Source organism: Onychostoma macrolepis, chromosome 21 (assembly GCF_012432095.1).
Source record: "Onychostoma macrolepis isolate SWU-2019 chromosome 21, ASM1243209v1, whole genome shotgun sequence".
NCBI lineage: Eukaryota > Metazoa > Chordata > Actinopteri > Cypriniformes > Cyprinidae > Onychostoma > Onychostoma macrolepis.
The window spans coordinates 9444093-9467243 of NC_081175.1; the positions used below are offsets into that span (position 1 = coordinate 9444093).

Here is a 23151-nt window from a genome sequence, read left to right on the forward strand (position 1 = left end):
TCCAGTTCTTCTTCTCCTTAGCCCAGGTAAGACGCCTCTGACATGTGTGGTTCAGGAGTGGCTTAACAAGAGGCCAATACGACAACTGTAGCCAAATTCCTTGACACGTCTGTGTGTGGTGGCTCTTGACTCCTTGACCCCAGCCTCAGTCCATTCCTTGTGAAGTTCACCCAAATTCTTGAATCAATTTTTCTTGACAATCCTCATAAAGCTGCGGTTCTCTCGGTTGGTTGTGCATCTTTTTCGTCCACACTTTTTTCCTTCCACTCAACTTTCTGTTAACATGCTTGGATACAGCACTCTGCGAACAGCCAGCTTCTTTGGCAATGAATGTTTGTGGCTTACCCTCCTTGTGAAGGGTGTCAATGATCGTCTTCTGGACAACTGTCAGATCAGCAGTCTTCCCCATGATTGTGTAGCCTAGTGAACCAAACTGAGAGACCATTTTGAAGGCTCAGGAAACCTTTGCAGGTGTTTTGAGTTGATTAGCTGATTGGCATGTCACCATATTCTAATTTGTTGAGATAGTGAATTGAATGAATGATGCATTTATATAGCGCTGTATTGTGTATTGCTGTACACCCAAAGCACTTTACAATCATGTAGGGGGAGTCTCTCCTCAACCACCACCAGTGTGCAGCATCCACTTGGATGATGCGACGGCAGCCACAGGACAACGGCGCCAGTGCGCTCACCACACACCAGCTACAGGTGGAGAGGAGCGACAGATAGAACCAATCAAGTGGATGGGGATTATTAGGAGGCCATGATTGATAAGGGCCAGTGGAGGGAATCTGGCCAGGACCCCGGGGTTACACCCCTACTTTTTACAAGAAGTGCCATGGGATTTTTAATGACCACAGGACCTCGGTTTAACGTCTCATCCGAAAGATGGTGCTTTTTGCCAGTATAGTGTCCCCGTCACTATACTGGGGCATTAGGACCCACACAGACCACAGGGTGAGCACCCCCTGCTGGTCTCACTAACACCTCTTCCAACAGCAACCTAGTTTTCCCAGGAGGTCTCCCATCCAGGTACTGACCAGGCTCAACCCTGCTTCGCTTCAGTGGGCAACCAGTCTTGGGCTGCAGGGTGATATTGGTGGGTTTCTGTTAAATGTGAGCCAAAATCATCACGATCATTGTACGATCTATTCGTCACCCCGCAAATCAGCCAACCTCACTCCTAAATCCACTCCAGCCGCCAAGGCGACCAATAGATTGAGCAAGCCCCGAACTCGTCTCGCTTGACACCATCATTGTACCGCACAAAACCCGGCTCTCCGCGAGCGTCGGGTTGCAGAAGCAGGCCTTCAACGAGCCTGGGCCGCACCCACTTCTTACCGCAGCAAAGCCTCACTCGCTTCCCGCTTCAGCTCAGCCTTCACCGCGGCTCTTCCGGCCGCAGCGCCGCATGCAGCTGGGCCCCTAACTTCTGTTTCTAGACGCAAGCGCGAGGCTGCCTCCGCTAGCGGCACAGGCCACCAGTCTTGCCAAACAATGTTCAAGGTAAAAATCGCTAAAGGATATGTCATTTGTTGTTTCGTTGTTAAATGACGTCGCGACATCATCGGATGTTAATGTCATTACGTAATCATGACGCAAGTGCCTAGAATACACACTGAATTTGCTCTTATTTTCACCAGCATTTTACCCGTACTTAATTCACTCATTCCATTTTGATAAATGGATAAGTCAGATAATCAACAGTGAAACTTCTCTTCCACTGTTGATCTTAACCAGAAAACAAAATTAATCTCAGTGGACCAACAGTAATGAACAATCATAAGTACAAATGAAAAAATTAATCAATCATTGAACAAGTGCAACCTGCAACTTAATTCATATCAAGTGCATATGCTAGGCACCTCCCTCAGTGTCTAACATTACCAGCCGATGTGCCGCTTAGCTGGCTAGCTGTTTCAATACGTTTTCCTTTTGTGGGGTTAAGAGAAAAACGCATGCCTTTTACCATTTTTATCACTTTTAAGGGTTCCAATAATTCTTAAAATGGCTACATTTGTTGCTAGTTGCTTTGAAAACAAGTTGCTAGGGTAGTCTGAGAAATTGTTAAATCCAGCAACACAATTGCTAAGTTGCCAATGCTGCAGACTACCCGGACATTTCAGCATGTCCCGCCAAAGTTACAAACCACTCCCCCTTTTTCCGTAGCTGACAGCTGCAGAAGCAAGCATGTGGCTGCCTTCGCTTGCAGACCCATCTCAAACTTTCCTTCTACTTCCCCTAACCCTTTCCTTTTCAGCAGCCTCCAGATCCTGTAGCAGGTACCAACACGAGGCCGCCTCTGCTAGCAGTGCAGGCTGCACAGGCTTTACAGCTTTTCTCTCCGAATGCCACAAACCCCTGTGTCACACAGCTACAGCAGCTGAAGCAAGCGCAAAGCTGTCTCCGCTTGCAACACAGGCCCTCACATGTCTTTTTGTCTTTTCCTCCTGTTAAGGGGCGGTCACACTGCTCTTTTCGCTCCATTGACTTCCATTCACACGAATGCGTCAGACCGGAACGCAAGCCCGTGCGAAAAGTTTTCACACTTCGCTGCGTTCCAAAGTTCAAGCTTGGTGAACTCTGCCCTGCGAATTCGCATCACGTGACACCGAGAGACTGCAGATTGATACATAACAGCATGACCTCCTTTTAATTCAGAAAGAACATGAATTTAAAACTGCAGCGCTGCAGGAAAGTGGAGTAGATTGCATGTTTTTACATTTTAGATGTATTACAATTTCTTACATGTTGAATTTAGGTTTTTAAAGAAAAGACGCCATATCACGACCGTTGCAGCATGCAAAACAATTTTGCATGATCAAAGTCTAGTGTGACCGCGGCTTTACTCCTAACCCCTTTCCTTTTCAGTTGCCTCCAGCTCCTATAGCAGACGCTAGCGTGAGGCTGCCTCCGCTAGTGGTACAGACCACAGGCTCTTCAGGATGTAACAAACTCCACTCCCTTCCCATGAATGAGCCACAGCAGCCGAAGCAAGTGTGTGGACGCCTCTGCTGGCAACACAGGCCCACATATCTTAGTCTTTTCCTGCCACCACTAATAAACCCTTTTCCTTTTCAGTGACCTCCAGCTTCCATAGCAGACGCTAGAGTGAGGCTGTCTCCGCTAGCGGTGAAGACCCATCCATATCAAAGAAGCTGACCGAACCCTCATCAGCAGACCCCTTCAACGCCAGTCCATCCCTGTTCACTCGACCCTCGGACCCGCCATAGCCATCCTCTCTAACACCACCAAATCCACTCATAGCGGCTCATCTCCACTTCAACCAACCCAGCAACACCCCGCTCCCGCAAGAGACTTATCTGATTTTTCTCCACTGCCGCAGCAGTACTCGATTCCGCAGAAGCCTTCTCTCTTCAGATGCCGTAGCAGTGACCACTCCCACAGAAGCCTCCTCCTCTTTTCAGGTACCGTAGCGATAACTGCTCCCGCAGGAGCTTGCATCTGTATTTCCCTACTGCTGTAGCAGTGACCGCTCCCACAGAAGCCTCCTCTTTCCAGATACTGTAGCCATGACCACTTCCACAGAAGCCTCCTCTTTTCAGATGCCTCAGCAGTGACGGCTCCTGCAGTAGTGACCATTTCCACAGAAGCCTCCTCTTTTCAGATGCCGTAGCAGTGACCACTTCCTCCGAAGCCTCCTTCTCTTTTCAGGTACTGTAGCAGTAACTGCTCCCGCAGGAGCTTGCATCTGTATTTCCCTACTGCCGTAGCAGAGCACGCTCCCTCAGAAGCCTCCTCCTCTTTTCAGATGCCGTAGCAGTGATTGCTCCCGCAGGAGCCTTTTCTATATTCCTCCGCTGCCGCAGCAGTGACTGCTCCCTCAGAAGCCTCCTTCTCTTTTCAGATGCCTCAGCAGTGTCGGCTCCTGCAGTAGTGACCATTTCCACAGAAGCCTCCTTCTCTTTCCAGAGGCCGTAACAGTGCCCTGCTCATTTCATACTGCCGCTGCAGTGCCCGCTTCCGCAGAAGCTACATTCTCTTTCAGATGCCGTAGCAGTGCCGTCTCAATAGAAGCCACATTCTCTTTTCAGATTCCACGGAAGTTCTCACTCCCGCAGGAGCCTGTATCTCTACTGCCCACTCATCTCTATTTTTCCACTGCCGCAGCAGTGCCTGCTCCCGCAGGAGCCTGTATCCCTACTGCCGCAGCAGTGCCCGCTTCCGCAGAAGCCACATTCTCTTTTCAGTTGTTGCAGCAGTGCCCGCTTCCGCAGAAGCCACATTCTCTTTTCAGATGTTGCAGCAGTGCCCGCTTCCGCAGAAGCCACATTCTCTTTCAGACGCCGTAGCAGTGCCCGTCTCAATAGAAGCCACATTCTCTTTTCAGATGTTGCAGCAGTGCCCGCTTCCGTAGAAGCCACTTTCCTTTGTTTTTCAGATGCCGCAGCAGTGTCCGCTCCCGCAGTAGCTAAACTCTCTTCTCTAAAGGCCACAGCAGTGCCGTTACTCCAAGCGACGTCCAGCACCCCACCAACATTAAGCTCTGCCGATTTTGGGGGGTATCAACACACCTCTTTGGCTGCTGTCCCGTGCTTATTGCATCTTTGGGGGGAACGCTCTGGGTCCGGGCTAAATGCAGAGCTCGGACCCTCTCCCGTACAGGGGAGTACCCTGGGCTCGGGGTAAGTACCGAGCTCGAGCCCTCTCCTGGACAGCACGCCAAATACGCATAAACCTTTACTCAGTTTATTATATGTAAGTGTGAACTCGTAAAGTGATGTTTTATTAACAAGTTTCGGGAGGAGCACGCGCAGATAATTAACGCAGCCACTTCATCATCAGCAATCACACCATCTATCCAATCAGCTCGAGAGAGAACCCCTATAAATAATCAAAGCAGTCTTACCTCCATCAGTTCTAGTCTTTCAGCATCCCTCCACCACCCCGACTCCTCACCTTCAGCCATTCCTACCCCAGCATGGGGGAACGCTCTGGGTCCGGGCTAAATGCAGAGCTCGGACCCCTCTCCCCATGCAGGGGGAGGACCCTGGGCACGGGGGCAAGTACCGAGCTCGGAGCCCTCTCCCTGGACAGCACGCCAAATACGCATAAACCTTTACTCAGTTTATTATATGTAAGTGTGAACTCGTGAAGTATAAATTGGGCTTAATCATGTCATCTCCATAAGAACGATATGATTGCCAGAACAAATTTACCGAGCTTTTTGAAATCCTGTTCACATATGATCTCTTAATGGTAATTTTTCTGGTAATTTACGAGTAAAGACTATGTGTGAAAGGGGCTGAACTCTTCCTCTGTATATGCTGTGAGAATTGCTTAAAAGTTCATCTGGGAAAACAATGTGCATTATCTCACTAGATTTGTAACGTAAATCATTTATAAACCTTTGCCAACACAGGAGAATACCTCAACCTATGTCTAAATGCCATGTACATTGCGATTTCAAAATAAAAGTTTCTGCATGTGGCCAAATATAAAAATTTATTGGATTAAAACATTGTTTAATCACGCTGTAAATTGCATTGGTGCCCTCTGCAGCTATTTGTTATAATTTTACTTAAATTGGTTATGTTCATTTGTATAGGCATATTACATTATGTAGCCTATTTTAATTGTGTTGTTCAATAAAACCATGTAATTACTTGGTTTTGATATCTTATTTGAGCCAATTATTATTGCCTCATCGTTACTTTATATATAAGTAATCATACTGGTTTTCTGGTTTTCACTTAGGTCTGTTTGTGTTAATAAAAATATCAGATTACTCAATTGTCAAAATAATCAGATTAGTTGATTACCAAAAGAATCATTAGTTACAGCCATAGATTAGTTAAAATATTTCAAAATAAAACTGTATTTTTACTTTTTGTAATTAAAAGAAATATTTTGTCATTGAAAATTTCTTAAAAATAGCATTCAAATTGTCTCGTTCTAGTGAACCGATTATCTGTATTTTGTCTCATGTCGTGATCTAAGTATATTGTCACACCCCTGTTGATAAGCGGTGATATAGCTCATAATTTTCCAAATGTATGATATAGCTTTCATTCTTCAGGTCAACCATGAAAAAAAAAAAAAATCAGTTTCAATAAGGAAAGCAATAACTTTGCCATAGTATGCTTTCAAATGTTTAAGCTGCAACAGTCATTGCATGCTTTGCATGCGCTGCCCTCTTCCCCCGCCCCTGGAAAAAAGTTCAGGCTCAGGATTTTTTTTCGCTTTAACCCCTGTTTTCATCAGCCACCTCCGGAATACTTATGAGCTTCAGGTTGCGCCGTCTCATGTAGGTTTCTAGATCATCCATTCTTCTTTGCATCTGGCTAATTGGTTGTTCAACTTGATCCAAGCGTTGCTCTAGGGCTAGGCACATCACCTTTGCTGCCACGGACTTCAACTCAGATGTCACAGCATCCACTTTTTCATTCAAGTCAGAGATCTTTTGCTCTATTGTGTCCGAGCGGCAGTTGATCAGCTGCGTTATGTTGTCTAACTGAGACGAGACATCAACATTTGCATTGTTTGTCACTGGCCTTTTTCTTAGCAGCTGGTGACTTGCTTGGGGTAACGTTAACAGGGAGAGCTGGAAACTCCTCTTCGGCCAGGCTAAATGAATCCTCCTCGCTCATAGAAGCAACATAGTAATGCCCACAGCTAACACTAACGATTGAGCATGCACCAGCGCTAGCATTTGTAGCTTCAGAGTGAGCTGAATGTCTTCGTTTATGAACTATGGTGAAGCAAAAAGCAACCGTCAATAATTCAACAAATCGTAGTAACCAAATGTAAGACCGAGATAGCTACATACAGCTTATTAGCAACATCTATAAAGAAAGTTGGTGCAAGCATTCAACACTGCGTCTGCTCAGGCTGCCATCTTGGTCTGCCTGTCATTACTAAAGGTGTCTGAATGTGAGGGATCGTCCCGGATGAGATCATCAGGTGAAAGGTCATCATGTGGATAAATTTATTTACTGCTAAATTATTATTAATTAATTTTACTAACAGTTAGATTGGGCAGGCCTTCACAAAAGGGCGTTTAATTAAAAAAAAAAAAAAAAAAATTGCCTTGACATAAGGGCACTTTGGGCATCAAGTGGAAAAGGGGCAGGTGCTCAAGCACCCACCGCACCCCCCTCTGCACGTGCCTGCGCGGCTCCATGATTTTTGCTCCGCTCTCACTGCACTCGATCCCATTACTCTGGTTTGGGGTGGCAACCAGGGTGACAAAGCTGATTTTTGTGGACGCCCCTGCGCACGGGCATTATACAGCTTTTGCTATTGCACTAAAATAATGTGCTCTCGACATTTGTCATTAAAATAACGCCTTAGTCTCCATGCTACACTAATAGTAGTAGCTTTCCTCTGTATATACATATCCTTACAAGCACAATTTTAGTTGTATTATTTGTGTCCCCTTCAAAAACTGCTCTTGAGAAATTTTATGTTTATTGTCCCCCCCAATCGTTAGATGAAATTTACGCCCCTGCCCAACACTGCACATTTTGCATGTCTCCTTTCTCTGACACACCAATTTCAGGTCTTGGAGTCTCTACTAATGAGCTGATGACCTGAATCAGGTGTGTTTGATTAAGGAGACATGCAAAATATACAGTTTTAGAGTGCCTCCAAGACCAGGGTTGGGAACCACTGATCTAGCCAACTGAAAAACTCAAATTAGGTGTATCCAACAAATCTGAAATATAATTTAATTTTTATTTGTCTCAGCATTTAACTTGACATACAATGTACAAAGCAAACAGTGAAAATAGCCTACCTAAACTTATTAGAATAGAATGGAACATTTCTTTATGATTACAACCACATATTACTTATGATCTGAGTGGATGGTTAAAGGTTAATGACTTCTAGGTACATTTAACAGGCCAATTTATACAATAAAAATCTTGCCCTTGAGAATGTAAAACATCCTGCAATTCACTTTAATGAGATTATTTTACTGTGTCTCTAACAAACACAGCCATCAATCTAGGAGTGTCTTTGCTGGCTCAGAGACAAAGTATAATGTCTTTTTTAGTGCAATTGCTCAATAACATTGGAATCTGAGAAGAAACACACAATAAAATCATCTAAGGAAAATCACAAGTGTAATGGGTTGTTTAACAGACATCTTTTCACATTCTAATTTAACAATAACAAAACAAAGGGACTAAGCAGGAATGAAAGTAGATGTTTGTATTTGAATTACTAATTTATATTTAATAGTGGTGTTATTTGCCAGTTCAGTAATGGTTATTTTCGTTCCAGTCTGACCCTCTCCATGCTCAACATCTCAATTAGCTGTGGTTTGAATTCTTGAGAATTCCAATTCCATGTCGAGACGTTCAATTTGATTTAATGCACTATAGGACAGCAAAAAGACAAAGCCTTTATAATTGTTTCCAATAGTTTTAGGCTAAAAACAGTCTGTTATATAAACTGCTTTTATTTTAAACATGTCCATTGTCTTTATTTTTATCATGATGATAATCATAAATAAAGCTGACTTACCTTAATAATTTTATTCCTCCTAGAAATGAGTGCGAATACAATTGTGCATAAAACCACCACCACTCCAGCAATTGTGGGTCCTACAGGGAACCTTAGCACTTTATCTAAGAGAGAAGAAAATTAAATATACCTTTCAAAAATTCAAAAATTGAACATAATTGAACATAAATTATAAAAATAAAACAGAGTACAAAAAGCCAAAGTTCAAATATGGATAAAACAGGACAACAAACCTTCAACCGTAACATTAAAGGTCCTGCCCATAATTCCATAGACAGATGAATTTACTTCGCAGATGTACGTTCCTTGATGTACATTGCGCTTAGCTTTTGTGATTGACAACTGAGCGGTAATGCCATTATTGGTTGTTTTGTAACTGCCAGAGGTCAAATCCAGAACTTCACCATCCTTTTTCCAAACCACAGTTACAGGTGGGTTGGCACGGACATCACAGGACAGAACAACATCACTTGTTTCTTCAACAAATACTTCCTTAGTGTCATTAAGGTCTGGGGGATCTGTAATATAATGGCATTCAAAGCTTAAAATAAAACAGTCCCTGACAATTTTGCTTACTATTTTGTTTTGCCAACATCCAAAGTGAAAAACCAACATTTTTTCACCAGCTGCACATTGCAGCAGCATATTCATCACAAGAGTTTGGCTCAGTTCTATTCCAGTTTATTTTTGAGGAATATTCCAGATTCCAATCCAAGGCCCATTTAAATTTTTACAGTCAGTTTAAAACACTTACATCAATATCTCATTTAAAGCATTTTTATTGTTTAAACTGTAAGACTGTTTAGGGTTTGGAGGCCCATTGTCATTGCAATGAAGTTGTAAAAATGGATATAACCTTGGATTCCTTAACTTGGTTAACAGTGTACATTTAATGAAAATAGATTCCTTGTGGAGTTAATGCTGAATCTGCCGAACGGAAATGAAATGGAACCCAAACCTGCCAGTTGACCCTTCAAAATGTTTTTGTTTACTTATATTCCCCCAAGTATTCTAAACATTAAACTTACACTGGACGTCAAACTCGATGGAGCTGTTCACACTTGCATCACCCTTCAGCTGACAGATAAAGACAGCTCCGTTGTCCTCTTTAGTGACAGGCTGTACACAAAGACTACTCCGGGACCAGCGGTTTTCTTCTGCCAGGTTCACCCGGGCACCATTGCGGAACCACTGCAATTCATTTTGGTTGGATGGGTCGATACCTTTATCAGTCATACAAGTCAGAGTAACAGTTTTCTCAACCTCTGTCCGAAGCAAGTTCCCGGTGGCCAGTGGACATGACTCAACGGTGACTGCTGTTTATAGAGAATTAACTATTGAGCAATTCATTCAGGCATAACAAACTAAAACTTTTGCAGTACATGTTAATACCCTGTATATGTCCTGTAATAATACTCAGGTTAATACTCTACAGGTTAAAACACTCTTTCTGTTTTGATACTGAAGAATTTTGGTGAAATGTTAGAACAAGCAGTATTTGGATCTCCTTGGAAGCATCAGGCTTTGAAAACACGTAGTAATACATTACCTTTTACATGACAGACAAAGCACAGCAGGAGCAGAGAAACACTAACCGATACTTTCATCTTTGTGCGTCTGCCAGATATCCTGAATGACAAAAAGACATCTAAAAAAGTCTGGAAAAATGTATGAGAAGTCTGATTTATGGAATGATTTATGGAAATTTTCTTCAACTGAATTAATATTTTGCCAGAAATATTTAAGAAAATAATCTTAAACTCAAATAATCTTAAACAACACTGAATCCAATTGAATTTCACTGTGTGTATATATATATATATATATATATATATATATATATATATATATATATATATATATATATATATATATATATATATTAAAAAACATTTCAGTGTACACTATGTTTTTAATAATTTTTGCCAGTTGCAAAGTCCTTGAATCATTTGATTTTATTAAGAGAATATATGCATTCTTAATTGTGTTCTCAGAAATTAAGAGCCCCTTTTGAGAACCATTTACTTACCAAAGTTTTGTGCGACAGTTCTCTGGAAAATGCCAAATCCAAAGGTTGCGTGAAGTCTGGAGAGGCTTGTGTCTTCACACCAATGCTTTATATTATGTCGCTTTATAGCACTTTACAGCACAACAGGAATTGAAATCACCTCCCCTCACGGTCACAGACCTTTTAGTGTTGTGCAAAAATAGGCTGAATGGCTTTTAAGTGTCATCTCAATCTCCCCAGAAGGAATGGGAAGGATGAAAAGAGAGAAATCCTATAAAGATATAGTCTCACAGCCATAAAACATTTGTGATAAGAGAAATTTAATGTTCTATAATGAATGTCAATGCCAAAAGCATTAAATATAAAAATATATGTCCCAACCCAAAATGAATCATACATTCCTTTAGTGGTTATGTGATGTCTGTGCTGAGTGAATGACACAGCGTAATGATATTATGGACATGTACAGCAAATAATGATACAGTAATACAAATCTGATAAAATACTATTATCTTAAGTAACATTCTGTACTGTATATAATGGCATAACTATTAATTCAGTTTCAACCATCTGGTTGTTAACAGCTGTTACGAAATTATATAACAATTCTTTTTTCTAGTGCATGTTGTAGGTTACACATTTTGCCCCAATTTGAAAACAAAAGATGTATTATGTGGTTTACATAATATAACAATGGGCGGGTACGGATTATTATCCACCAGGGGGCCTAGTTTGACCACTGTAAGCTAATGATGTTAATGGTCAAATTAAAATTGTAGCTAAAATGTACAGATATACAGATTCAGACAATAATTTTAATTTTAAACAAAGGTTTTTGCCTTCAGTTTATTTGATTAAGCCTACAGGCACCAAAATATGTAATTTTGACTGATGTATCACTCTCTCTCTCTCTCTCTCAATTTCTCTCTCTTTCTCTTTCTCTCTCTCACTCATCTCTCTTTCTCTCTCTTTCTCTCTCTCACTCATCTCTCTTTCTCTCTCTCTCTCTCTCTCTCTCTCACACACACACACACACACACACACACACACACACACATATAAACACAGAAATAATACTAAGATCAAGTGCACTTGATTATACACAATATAAGTCTATATTATTTATGTCCCTCTGTACAAAGAGTCACATGATAAGTGTCAATAATTTACTTGTTTGATTAGTGACCTAGAAATAGTGCAGGATCTTTAATAATTCCTTTACTCTTTAAGTGAACATGTTTGTTTGTTTGTTTGTTTGTTTGTTTGTGTTTTAAACTCTTCAAGTCAGTTTTAAATTTAACTTTCTGATTGTCACACTTTCAGTATATTCCTCAATCCCTCTGCATTTGTTAATTTTTTATTGATTATGGCTGAAACAGAACAGAAACATCATAACAGTAACATCATAAGAGTCATTGCTGTCATGAACCTTTGTCTTTTTGTCATAACATATAAAACTGTATTTATGTTTGAACAGTGGCAATATGCACTGTAGAATACAGTTAATGAAACAACCTCAAAGGTTGATGAATGAGAAACTTGTCTGAAGAGACGTTATTACACATCCATAAACACATAGTTGACAGTTTTTGCTTAAAAATGTGAGTGTATTCATGTCAATGTTCATACAATACACAATGTACTGTATGTATGCATTTGTGCATACTGTATGTGGCGTGCATGTGTAAGAGAAGATAAACTGTTTTATTGCATGTTAGTAACTTTCATTCCTTCTATTACCCTCTCATTCCACCTTTCAGTCTTCAGCATTTCTCACTGCATATCGGATAAGACATGGATAACTTGCACAGGAAAGGCTAAAGGTTCTTTTAATTTACTACCCATAGAGATGTACACACATTCTGTACATTACATGACTTAAAACTCACAAATAAAGACTTTTTGAAAACATTTTTTTACGTTAGATCCTAACAATGCAGAATATTATAAGTTACAATAATTTAACATTTCTGTCTTTATTTCTTTTTTCAAAAATACTTAAAGCAGTTTTTATTATTAATATTACATCTTATTACATTATGTTTGTTCTTTGTTCAGCAACAAAAATGTAGTTGTAATAATATTTGAACACACTTTTTTGACTAGTTACAAAAAGTCTAGTTTAGTGAATAATCAGCACAGGTTGTGCAAGACTTAAGTTGACAGAGGTTAAGCATTACTGTTTAACCGAATGGGCAAGTTAATGACCAAAGGTTGCGTTTGATATGTCAACCATGACTGCTCGTGCTGGAGATCCATGGCAAGCTACCAAGAGGTAATGTGCCAGTATATTACAAATAGTGATATTTAGGTGGTCTGAATGATTTGGGTCAGTTTGCCAAACATTAAAACATTATTCTCTTTGCACAGGAGCTAAACAAACACTTTCTAACACACATTATCCTTGTGGGATGCAAACCTAAACAGTCTAGACGTGGTTTAGCAAGTATATACTTTACTTAACTCCAAATTTACAGGTTAAAGGCCTCTTTAGGGATCATCTGTCCCAAAGTAAAGCTTTTCCTGCTCATTATGCTGCATTAAGAAAATTGACAACTTAGAAAGCAATGCTCTAGCATGTTATTTACAATCTGTTATTTACACAGGCATTCCTGATAAGATTACCGCTGCGTTTAAGAAGTATGAAAGGCTAACCCGCCCCTTACAGCCCCCCTCAGAGCTGCTGTACTCCATACAGGGAATTATAAAGAGCTTGCTTGTGACCTGCCTCTCTTGGACTCCCTCTGTGTCTAAAGGCAGCAGGTTACTTAATCGGTGTCTCAGCACTATTTGATTTGATTGTTTCTGCCTCCATGGACTGATAACAACATTTTTGGAAAAATCACTGCTGCAGAGAGGGTCTCATTCCTATATTGCTCCTATTATTTTCTCTGTCCCGCTCTCTCTTCATCCTTTTCTCTTATTTTCTTGCACTCAACGGCTGAATGGATAAAGCTGGGATGCCTGAGACCTGCAGGCCCCTGGCAAGCCATGAACAAATCACCGAGGCAACAGCACCTAGTTCTAAACTCTTCCGCTGCAGCTGTTTGCGTCGCTGGGTTCCCCTGGCCTACAGAGAGGAGCTCTACCACGTCCTGCGCCTGTCCGGGCCCCTGGTGAGTCCTCTCTTTGTTCCATGTCTCTCTCATGTGCTCCAAGTGCTGCAACTCACTTTAAACTGTAAATACAAAAGCTTTGCCAGCTGAGACTGGTTCTGGGTTGCATGTTTGGTTTTGACCTATGCCTGTAACTTAAGTTAGTGCTGGAGTTAGTATAGTTATTTTATAATTGATGTGAATGTAAATGATGGCTCCTGTTTTATAGTTGTGAAGAGTGCTTATCTGACTGTCAAACTGAATTCCTGTGGTCTGTCCCTCCCTTTCGGTTATTAATTCTAGATAAAGAATTTTTGTAATCCTTCTATATCATCTTAGTTAGGTGTCTGTGTACTCCAAAAATAAATAAATAAAATTAACCAATTAAAAAAATGCCCATATATAAAACATATACCCACACATATACAATACATAGATTCATTTTTTGTATTTATTTTAAAAGTGGAATTATTTTTCCATATATATGACATTTATTTTTTGTATTTTTTCATATCAAAACTAATATTTGTTTTGATGGACATAATCTGGAGTTCAAATAGTATATTGTAGGATTCTTACATGATCTGTGAACGATCTGTGATCTGTGTGTGTGTGTGTGTGTGTGTGTGTGTGTTTTTTTTGTATGCTCATGTTCCCTGTCGATGTCTGAATTTTCATCTTCCACAGCTCATCTCCAGGATCCTAAACTTCCTACTGCCATTCGTCATCACGATATTCTGCGGTCACCTAGGAAATGCTGAATTGGCTGGATATGCCTTGGCTTCTGCGGTAATTCAGAGCTGTCAGAAAAAAAAAATATGTGCAAAAACTGTACCTTGAGAGGTATAAAAGATTGCCAATGGGGCAGTACTTTCAAATAATAGAACAGAATAACAGAATAGTTTTTTATTGTCATTGTTAAAAGGAACAATGCTAATTCTGATGCTAATGACCCTCATACATTTCACTGAAAAAATCTAAAGCCTCAGTATCTTGTCATATCTGTTTTTCGGACACCAAGACTATTTCCTATTTCAAGGAGTGCTTTGGAGTTGATCCAATTGAAAATCAAATATCTATATCTCCAAGAAGGAAGCAGTGAGAGATAAGTGTTTGGTAATTGCACTGCTAAATCATCATTTGTCTCCCTCAGACTGTTAATGTGACCACAACAGCCACAGGATGCGGTCTGGCCCTCGCATGTGACACACTCGTCTCTCAGGTAGTCATAACTGATGATGACTTAAACATGGTTAAAACCTTTGTGCAGTCTTCGGTCATTTTTGACCGGAGAATTTTACATTTTGAATTTTTAAAAATCGTAGCTTCACCAGAATGGTACGAAACTCAGTGACTTTTATGGCACTTGGTATGTGGACACACAAAAACATTGAGGGCATGATTCGAAAAAGTTAAGTGGTCGTAAAAAAAAAAAATAGTCACACTCATGGTCTTGACCGTAAAAATAACTGACCATAGGAAATGAATGGGAAACGGGAAAAAATAAAAAAATACAGAACATTTTTGTGTGTACAATCTACAAATCCCCAACAATGCAGAAAAACATTGCACAGCAATGAAGGGGTGAAACTCTAAAACATCTAGAGTGCAAAATCAACACATCCACTCATACACACGCACACACGCACACACACACACACACACACACGTACACACACACACACCCCAATGAACTGGTGTGCCTGTAACACAGCAACTATGTAAAATAAAATCAATAATTCAGCTACAATGCAGTTAAAAAGTGGACAACAAGGAATGGGTTATACTCTAAAACATCAAGAGTGTAAAACAGATACATCCACTCACACACACACACTCACTCACTCACTCACAAACACACAGACACATACACAATTATACACACTCAAATGAATTGGTATGGCTATAACCATATAGCCAAAATGAGTTAGAAGAGTGAAATAAGAGGTTGAAATCAGATCAGACCCTGAAGGATTAGGCTCTGATAAAGCATTCCTCTTTATTTTTGTTACATTTTTATAGTTTTTTAATGTTTTGTGTAACAAAATGCTTTGTGTTCAGGGTTGACTGTAGTAATAATAATGTAAAAACCTATATAATAACCTATATAATAATAATAATAATGCAAAAAATATATAAACCTTGACAAAAAGTAGTCTTTGAGAATGCCTAAATATACATTTATATCCACAACCTAATAAAAGTAAACAATTATGTCTAAAAACAACTAGGGAATTCACAAGACTCTCTATAGAGTCCTATACAGGCAACTAGTGGTTACACCATGAAATTACATGTTTTTTCTTTCTTTGCTCACACCAGGAGGTGCTAATCTGCAATAAAAAATTAGATTTTAAAGGCCTAGTGTCTATTTTCATCTGAAATACTGCAAAAATGTATTTATTTAAAAAAATTACAATTTCTTTTTTTACTATTTTCAATGGGGAAAATTTATCATAATTATTGCATAAATATTAATTAGTACCATAAAATTCTCTCAAAATACAAAAGAAAAAATATTATTGAACAAAAATATATTAGATTGATTTTACTGAAGAAAAAAAAATTACATTTCAGGTGTCCGGTCACTTCTGACTGTGAAGACCATGAGTGTGACTCCCAAATAAGGAGCGCACAAGGGTTAAAATAATAATATGAGTTGCCCTGCCAACAGACAAGCTCAATATCCCATTGTTGTGTTTGTAAAATACCCTCAAAACTGTTTTTACGTGGTTGTATTTCTATCATTGGCAGGCAGTGAGAGATCAAACAAATGACTTATTTTTTAATTTGTTTATTTTTTTGAGCATTTATTATCTCCCACTATTAAAATCTCAACCAACATGCAAAATATCTTAGCCAATATGTGACTTAATACTATTGTGGTACTGTTGCATGGGTTTGTTATGGTATCTGATGTAATATCATTAATTACATACCACTGTTTAACCAACGTGATCTCATGATAATTCGTATGTATTTTACGTAAAATGTGGTTCTATAAAACATACATTTACTTACGTTTTTACAGTCACTAAAACGTACAATACTTACGTATTTTCAGCATCTAAACGTACAAAACTGACGTATTGACATCTAAAAAATAAATCCTTATGAATATTGAAATCGCGGCATTAATTTTATTATTAGTTGTTTTTAGTTGTCATATCAATTACCTTGTTTTCAATTGCATCATTAAATAGTTTACTCGTTTACTTAATACAAAATGATAACATTTCGTTTTGTTGTGTGATTTCTGCTGCCAGCTCGTTTCCAATAGGCCTACATAATGTTAAACAAGACTTCACTTTAAACCTTAAAATAAATAACATTTGAAATCGTTTAACCTTTATTTGTCATGTACTTTGCCATGGGTCACAAAAGACCTTTTCTCCGACATGCTGTGACTGACAACAGAACTATACAAAAAACACCAAAACCGCAACATAATTACGAAATGAAACGATTTTATTCGTGCGCTGTAATCCAGATCTTCAGAATCCATACGACTGCGAGGAACAGACCCAAATCCAAGCCTTTATTCGACGATCTTCATCTCCATCCAGAGCAGCAAGTCCAGCGACCGTTATTTTCCTGCATGTTTCCGTCAATTGCGTTTTATATCCTTTTATATTTGCTATAAAATGGGTAGGTTAAGGGGTCTAAAATCTAAATTGCTTATTAATAAAATTATAAAAATGCATATTCGCTGTAAAATGGGTAGGTTTAGGTTTGGGGGTAGGTTAAGGTGTCTAAAAGTGATAAAAATGCATTGATTCGAATATCTTGATATAAAAGATACGTAAATATTTTTACGTTTTTTAGCTAAAAATACGTATCGATTTGTACGTTTTAAACGTTGAAATACGTCTAAATTGTACGTTTTAGCATCAATAACGTACAAAAATGTACGTTTTGTGTTTGTAAATGTTACATACCTACGTATGAACATGAGACCAGGGGTGCGTTTCCCGAACAACGTTGTAACTCGCTGATTAACCACCATAGTACGATGCATTGTTTTGGAAACGAACTAGCTAGTCACGACTGTTTCCCGAACACGGTCGCATCTCCGTCGTTTGAACCACATTAGTTCAACAACATAGGACCATTGTTAATGACGTCACACGCATGTGTTGGAGGAATAACTTCTGTTATTTAACTGATTAGAGCTCTCTAAGATGCTGCTGTATTGAACATGGCACCTACTGACTAATTTACTATTTTTTGTTCCCTGTCATTTTGCTGTATTTGATGTTTGATTCATCGCGAGTTCCCTCTTGTCACACTCCGGGGTTCCCTTAGGCATTTATGCACATGCACACTTTTCAAAAACGGCACTTACAAAAATACACAATTAAAATGCATTTTATATTTAGATAGAATGGAAGATACAGATAGTATTGCAGGTTAGCTTGCTTGTTGTGCCCAAGAGTATATTTATTTAAGCCCATATATCTTATAAACAACTATGCTTCTAACCACAGGTCGAGAGCTACAGTTCCAACCACGTAAGTTTTTGACGCTGATTGCGAACGTTCGTTTGAACTATGGTTTCGGGAAACACCGAATCGTTGAACTATGCTGGTAACGACGGAACTTGCGACCATGGTTGGCTAACGATGCTTTTGGGAAACGCACCCCAGGCTGGTTTAACAATTATCATGACCCTATTTCCCATATACAGTACAATGGAGTACCATAGTATTAATAGTTTGCAACTTTTTAAGTAAAAAATAAAGAATAGCAATATATTTCTTTCTGTAGACCATATTTTGAATATTAAATGTTTGGTATTAAAAATGTATAATATTAAAAGAAAAGTTTACCCAAAAATGTAAATCTGCTAAAAATGTGCTCACCCTCAGGTGAGAAAAATGCACAGATCAAGCACTGTTTACAAGTGAAAACAGTTCCAAACAAATTTGTAGGTGGATTTTGATGTAACAAAACAGCAGGGATGGACTGTCTCACTGGGGGAAGCATTATTATGTATCATGTACACATATATTGGCCAGACGTTTTAAGTTAAAATGCCTTAATGACTGGAATTGTAAATTCACAAGACGATTGTCTGGACTTGTGTTTTATCAATTGTTATTCTGACGGCACCCACTCTGACCTATTCTGACCATGGCAGATGATCCATTTGTGAGAAAATGATGTAATGCTAAATTTCTTCAAATCTGTTTTGATGAAAAAACACTCATCTACTTCTTGGATGATCTGAAGTAAATGTTTTGGTATTAAGTTAATCTATATTATGAACTAATTATCTGTTGTTGATGTCCAGACATTTGGCAGTAAGAACCTTAAGCGTGTGGGGGAGATTCTCCAGAGAAGCATTCTCATCCTCTTACTCTTCTGCCTGCCATGCTGGGCCATACTCATCAACGCTGAGTCAATACTACTCTCCCTGAAGCAAGAGCCAGAGGTGGCCAGGTCAGACTGATCCAGGACTAGATTATTAAATCAGAACTTTTAGTATGGTCATTGTTACCAGTGTAACAATGTGTAACCTTTTCTTTTTATTTCTCTAGGTCTGTGGAAATGAGTCCAGATAGTTTAAAATAAATTGGTCTATGACCTACATAGGTCAGCATATGACCTGTAAGTTTATATAATTGAGGAATGCAGTATTAGCTGGTTTAGCGGCGATCAATATCCGCTGAGAGGCTGAGTAGTGGAATGAATCCGTGACGCGTTTTAATGCAAAAAAGGGAGGTTTTATTTCCAATGATGACAGTAAAGCATAAAACGTAAAATAAACAAAAATGAAAATTAGACAAATGAAACAAAACGGTCAACAGAAAGTGAGCGCTCCAGCTACTCACCCCCTTCCTTCCTAACACACCAGAAAACTAACAGGTACATATGCACCTAAGCCCAAGTGACGTAACAAAAAGGAAATGAAAATTTCAAAATAAAAGACAAACCTTTCCCGCACCTACAATCCAGCCCCTGATTATTACACTACTGACAGTAATAAAATTCACACAATACAAGTATACATGCAAATCAATGAATTCTATTTTTACAAATAAATGAGTGTGTGTGTGTGTGTGTGTGTGTGTGTGTGTCCAAACGTTCAGTTCTTCAATGTATGAACAGTGTCCGTAATCAGTTAAAGAGTCAACAAGTCAGTGTCAATCCAACAGTCTAGTCAGTCATCAGTAAGTCATTTGAGAGCTCTCGAAAATCTGTCAGTTAGTCAGTCAGTTTTAAAGGTCCTCTGCTTCAAGAAGAAGGCAAATCTTAGTGATGGGCCTGTTCAGGCAGGTGTTCTTGGTCTTGATTTTTACTTGACGTGTCAATCCTCTCTTATCTTGCATGATCTGAGTAACTTTGCCCATAATCCATGAACTCCTTGGAGCAGCATTATCCACTCTGAGCACAACGTCTCCCATTTGAAAGTTGCGTTTCTTAACCAGCCACTTCTGGCGTTCTTGAAGTTGAGGGAGATACTCCCCAATCCATCTCTTCCAAAATAAATCCGCCATGTATTGAACTTGTCGCCACCTTCGTCGTGAATACAAATCATCCTTCCTAAACAATCCAGGTGGTAAAGATGGCTGCGTTTTCAATAGGAGGAGATGGTTAGGAGTAAGGGCTTCCAAATCATTAATATCCATAGATGCTCTGGATATAGGACGATTATTAAGGATCGATTCAACTTCACAAAAGAGTGTATAAAGACCCTCTTCATCAAAACTTTGTTCTCGAAGGATAGAACTCAGAATCTTTCTTACTGACCTTATAAGTCGTTCCCAAATTCCACCAAAGTGGGAACCAGTAGGAGGATTAAAGGTCCGTTTAATTCCCTTCTGAAGCAGAAACGAGTTGATCTGATTCTGATTCCAGGTTTTCAATGAATCTTGTAGTTCACGCTGGCCTCCAACAAAATTAGTGCCATTGTCTGAACGCATCTCGACTACTTGTCCTCGACATGCAATAAAGCGCCTTAATGCATGGATAAATGAGTCCGTATCAAGTGAAGTTGCTATTTCTAGGTGAGCAGCCTTATGTTCAAGCACGTGAAGATTACTCCATAACGTTTTACAACGCTTCTTCCCCGTTTTACTTCAAATGGGCAAAAACAATCCACTCCAACATGTGTGAACGGTGGTTTGTCAGGTGTAACTCGGTCTTGCGGTAAATCAGCCAACTGCTGATTACCTGCAGTTCCATGCAGACGTCTACATACTACACACTTGGACAAGATTCTTCTTATGGTTGAGCTAGCACCAGGAATCCAGTATCTCTGACGTAGTTTGGCCAACATAAAATTACGCCCACAATGTCCAATGTCATGATGAATTTGACGCAGAATTAGATCTGAAATGTGTAAATCCTTGGCCAGTATTACTGGATGTTTAACTTCTTCAGGCATCATTGACGTCCACCAACTCTGATGATATCTGATTGAAGTACTGGGTTAAGTCTACAAAGTTGACTACTCCGTTTTACCACTCCATCCTTTTGTAGACTAACCAGTTCTTCAACATATCTCTTCTTCTGTCAAAGACGAATAATTTCTAATTCAGCCTTTTCCAGCTCATGGAAATCTGAATTTTTGCCTTGTTGCAACTTGTCCATGTCAGAATATGCAGCCATCAGTTTTTTCCTTTCCTTGCTGAGATCAATTAGAATGTTTCTCAGTCGAAGGATCCAAGCCATACCTTTTTTTAGATGCATCCAAGAAGAGTAATGATTAAAGAATGACATAAAATCATACTCTTGATGAACTTGTACAGTATTCACCAGAACACTCTCTTTTACTTCTGGGTCACCAGAAGTCATTACACTTACATCGGTAGGATCTATTGGCCACTCCCCTTTTGGCCAAACAAGAAATGAAGGACCAGAGATCCATATCTGATTTTTCAAGAATGAATCCACCCTAATACCTCTGGATGTTAGATCAGCTGGATTACCAGATGAATTCACATACCTCCACTGTGTAATTTCAGAAGCCTTTCGAATTTCAGCAACTCTGTTTGCGACAAAGCATTTGAATCGCAAAGTCTCATTTCGAATGTACTTAAGCACAGAGGTGCTGTCTGTCCAAAAAACAGAATCCTCGAATTGCATCTTCAACTCCTTCTTCCACAACTTGTCCATATGACTAGCAAGTGTGGCAGCTGTGAGCTCCAGACGAGGGATAGTGATAGATCTTATAGGTGTCACTCTTGCTTTGCTCATTAGAAGAAAGGAATGGGCCAATTTTTGATCATTCTTCAAAAGTAAGTAGGATACAATGCCATAACCTCTTTCACTGGCATCCGAAAAATGATGCATTTGAGCAGATGTAACTTCTCCAAAACGTTCAGGCTTCAAACACCTTCGGACCTCAAACTTCTCCAATTCATGGAGTTCCTCCAGCCAACTTGTCCATTGCTGAGCATACACTACAGGAATAATGCTGTCCCATCCAATACTTTCTCTACACAGATCTTGAAGGATCATTTTAGCTCGTAGAATTACAGGAGACAGAAACCCAAGAGGATCGTAGATAGAACTAATGACAGAAAGAATTCCTCTTCTAGTAAGGGGTCTATCCTTGATGGTCACCTTGAACTTGAAGACATCAGACTCCGCACACCACAGCACTCCCAATGCTCTTTCCAAAGGTAAGGTGTCATGCTCCAAGTCCAAATTCTTTACTTTCTTATCTCTGTCTTCCTCAGGTATGGCATTCAACACAATGCGGCTGTTACTTATCCATTTCGTTAAACGAAATCCACCTCTGCTACACATTTCAGTGAGCCTTTGATACAATAGCATAGCATCTGAATCTGTAGGTACAGATACAAGACAATCGTCTACATAGAAGTTATTGTAGACAACATCTACAGTCATGGCATCATACAGATCCTTATGGTCTTGTACACACTTTCTCAGTGCATAACTAGAGCAACTTGGAGATGACGTTGCTCCAAATAAATGAACTAACATTCTGTGCTCTTCCAGACTACAATCAATGTCTCCTCCTGGCCACCAAAGAAACCTCAAAAGATCACAATCGTCAGGATGCACCTTGACTCGGTGGAACATTGAATCTATGTCAGCCATTACGGCCACATATTCCATTCTGAATCGTACCAGAACACTCATCAGAGGACTAGTTAAATCTGGACCTTGCAGAAGATGCCCATTTAATGATGTTCCCTGGTATGATGCTCCACAATCAAACACAACTCTGATCTTTTGCTTCTTAGGATGATACACCCCATGGTGAGGTATATACCATAAGCGTCCATCAAATCTTTCCAGTTCTGCTATGGGAACTTTTTCAGCATGGCCTTTTGAGATGACATTTTCCATAAAGGTGGTATAATCTGCATGAAAAGAAGGATTTTTTCTAAACTTTCTTTGAAGACTCCGAGCGCGTTGTTCCACAATTGCTCTATTATTTGGCTACCTTTTCATTTCTAAGTGGAAGACCAATGTGATAATGCCCATTGATAAGTTTTGCAGAATGTGACACAAAATCCATGAATTGGTGATCTTCCTTAGACATTCCCATTTGTTCCTCTTGAACACATTCAGGAA

General features: G+C 39.6%; 2 protein-coding genes across 6 annotated transcripts in view; one reads left to right on the forward strand and one right to left on the reverse strand.

The window, feature by feature from the left end:
- Positions 1-23151, forward strand: part of slc47a1 (solute carrier family 47 member 1) — a 41865-nt gene that overhangs the window by 1627 nt on the left and 17087 nt on the right. For 2 of the 4 annotated variants that reach the window (XM_058757776.1, XM_058757777.1), the window contains exons 1-4: positions 12772-13620; positions 14287-14388; positions 14753-14821; positions 18893-19041. In XM_058757776.1, the coding sequence (XP_058613759.1) occupies positions 13450-13620; positions 14287-14388; positions 14753-14821; positions 18893-19041 (491 nt within the window). In that variant the 5' untranslated portion in view covers positions 12772-13449. Of the gene's footprint in view, positions 1-12771; positions 13621-14286; positions 14389-14752; positions 14822-18892; positions 19042-23151 lie in introns of those variants that run through there. The other 2 variants (XM_058757775.1, XM_058757774.1) reach the window with 2 other exon arrangements.
- On the reverse strand, positions 7683-10709 carry tmigd1 (transmembrane and immunoglobulin domain containing 1). Of its 2 annotated transcripts, none has more exons than XM_058757779.1 (6): positions 10526-10709; positions 10046-10125; positions 9525-9719; positions 8730-9014; positions 8497-8600; positions 7683-8348 (listed from the first exon to the last, which is right to left on the reverse strand). In XM_058757779.1, exons 2-6 carry the CDS (start codon positions 10101-10103, stop codon positions 8331-8333), a joined length of 660 nt encoding a protein of 219 aa, XP_058613762.1. In that variant the 5' UTR covers positions 10104-10125; positions 10526-10709; the 3' UTR covers positions 7683-8330. The 2 variants fall into 2 exon arrangements, with proteins under 2 accessions (XP_058613762.1, XP_058613761.1); XM_058757778.1 differs by having other exon boundaries at positions 9525-9812; positions 10526-10707.

Bases quoted from the DNA above. Each gene is read 5' to 3' on its own strand.
- tmigd1 (XM_058757778.1), bottom strand. From the start codon at position 10,103: ATGAAAGTATCGGTTAGTGTTTCTCTGCTCCTGCTGTGCTTTGTCTGT. The intron at 9,813-10,045 runs GTAATGTATTAC...CTCTATAAACAG, and splicing joins CTTTGTCTGTCATGTAAAAG to CAGTCACCGTTGAGTCATGT. The intron at 8,601-8,729 runs GTTTGTTGTCCT...CTTCTCTCTTAG, and splicing joins CTTTAATGTTACGGTTGAAG to ATAAAGTGCTAAGGTTCCCT.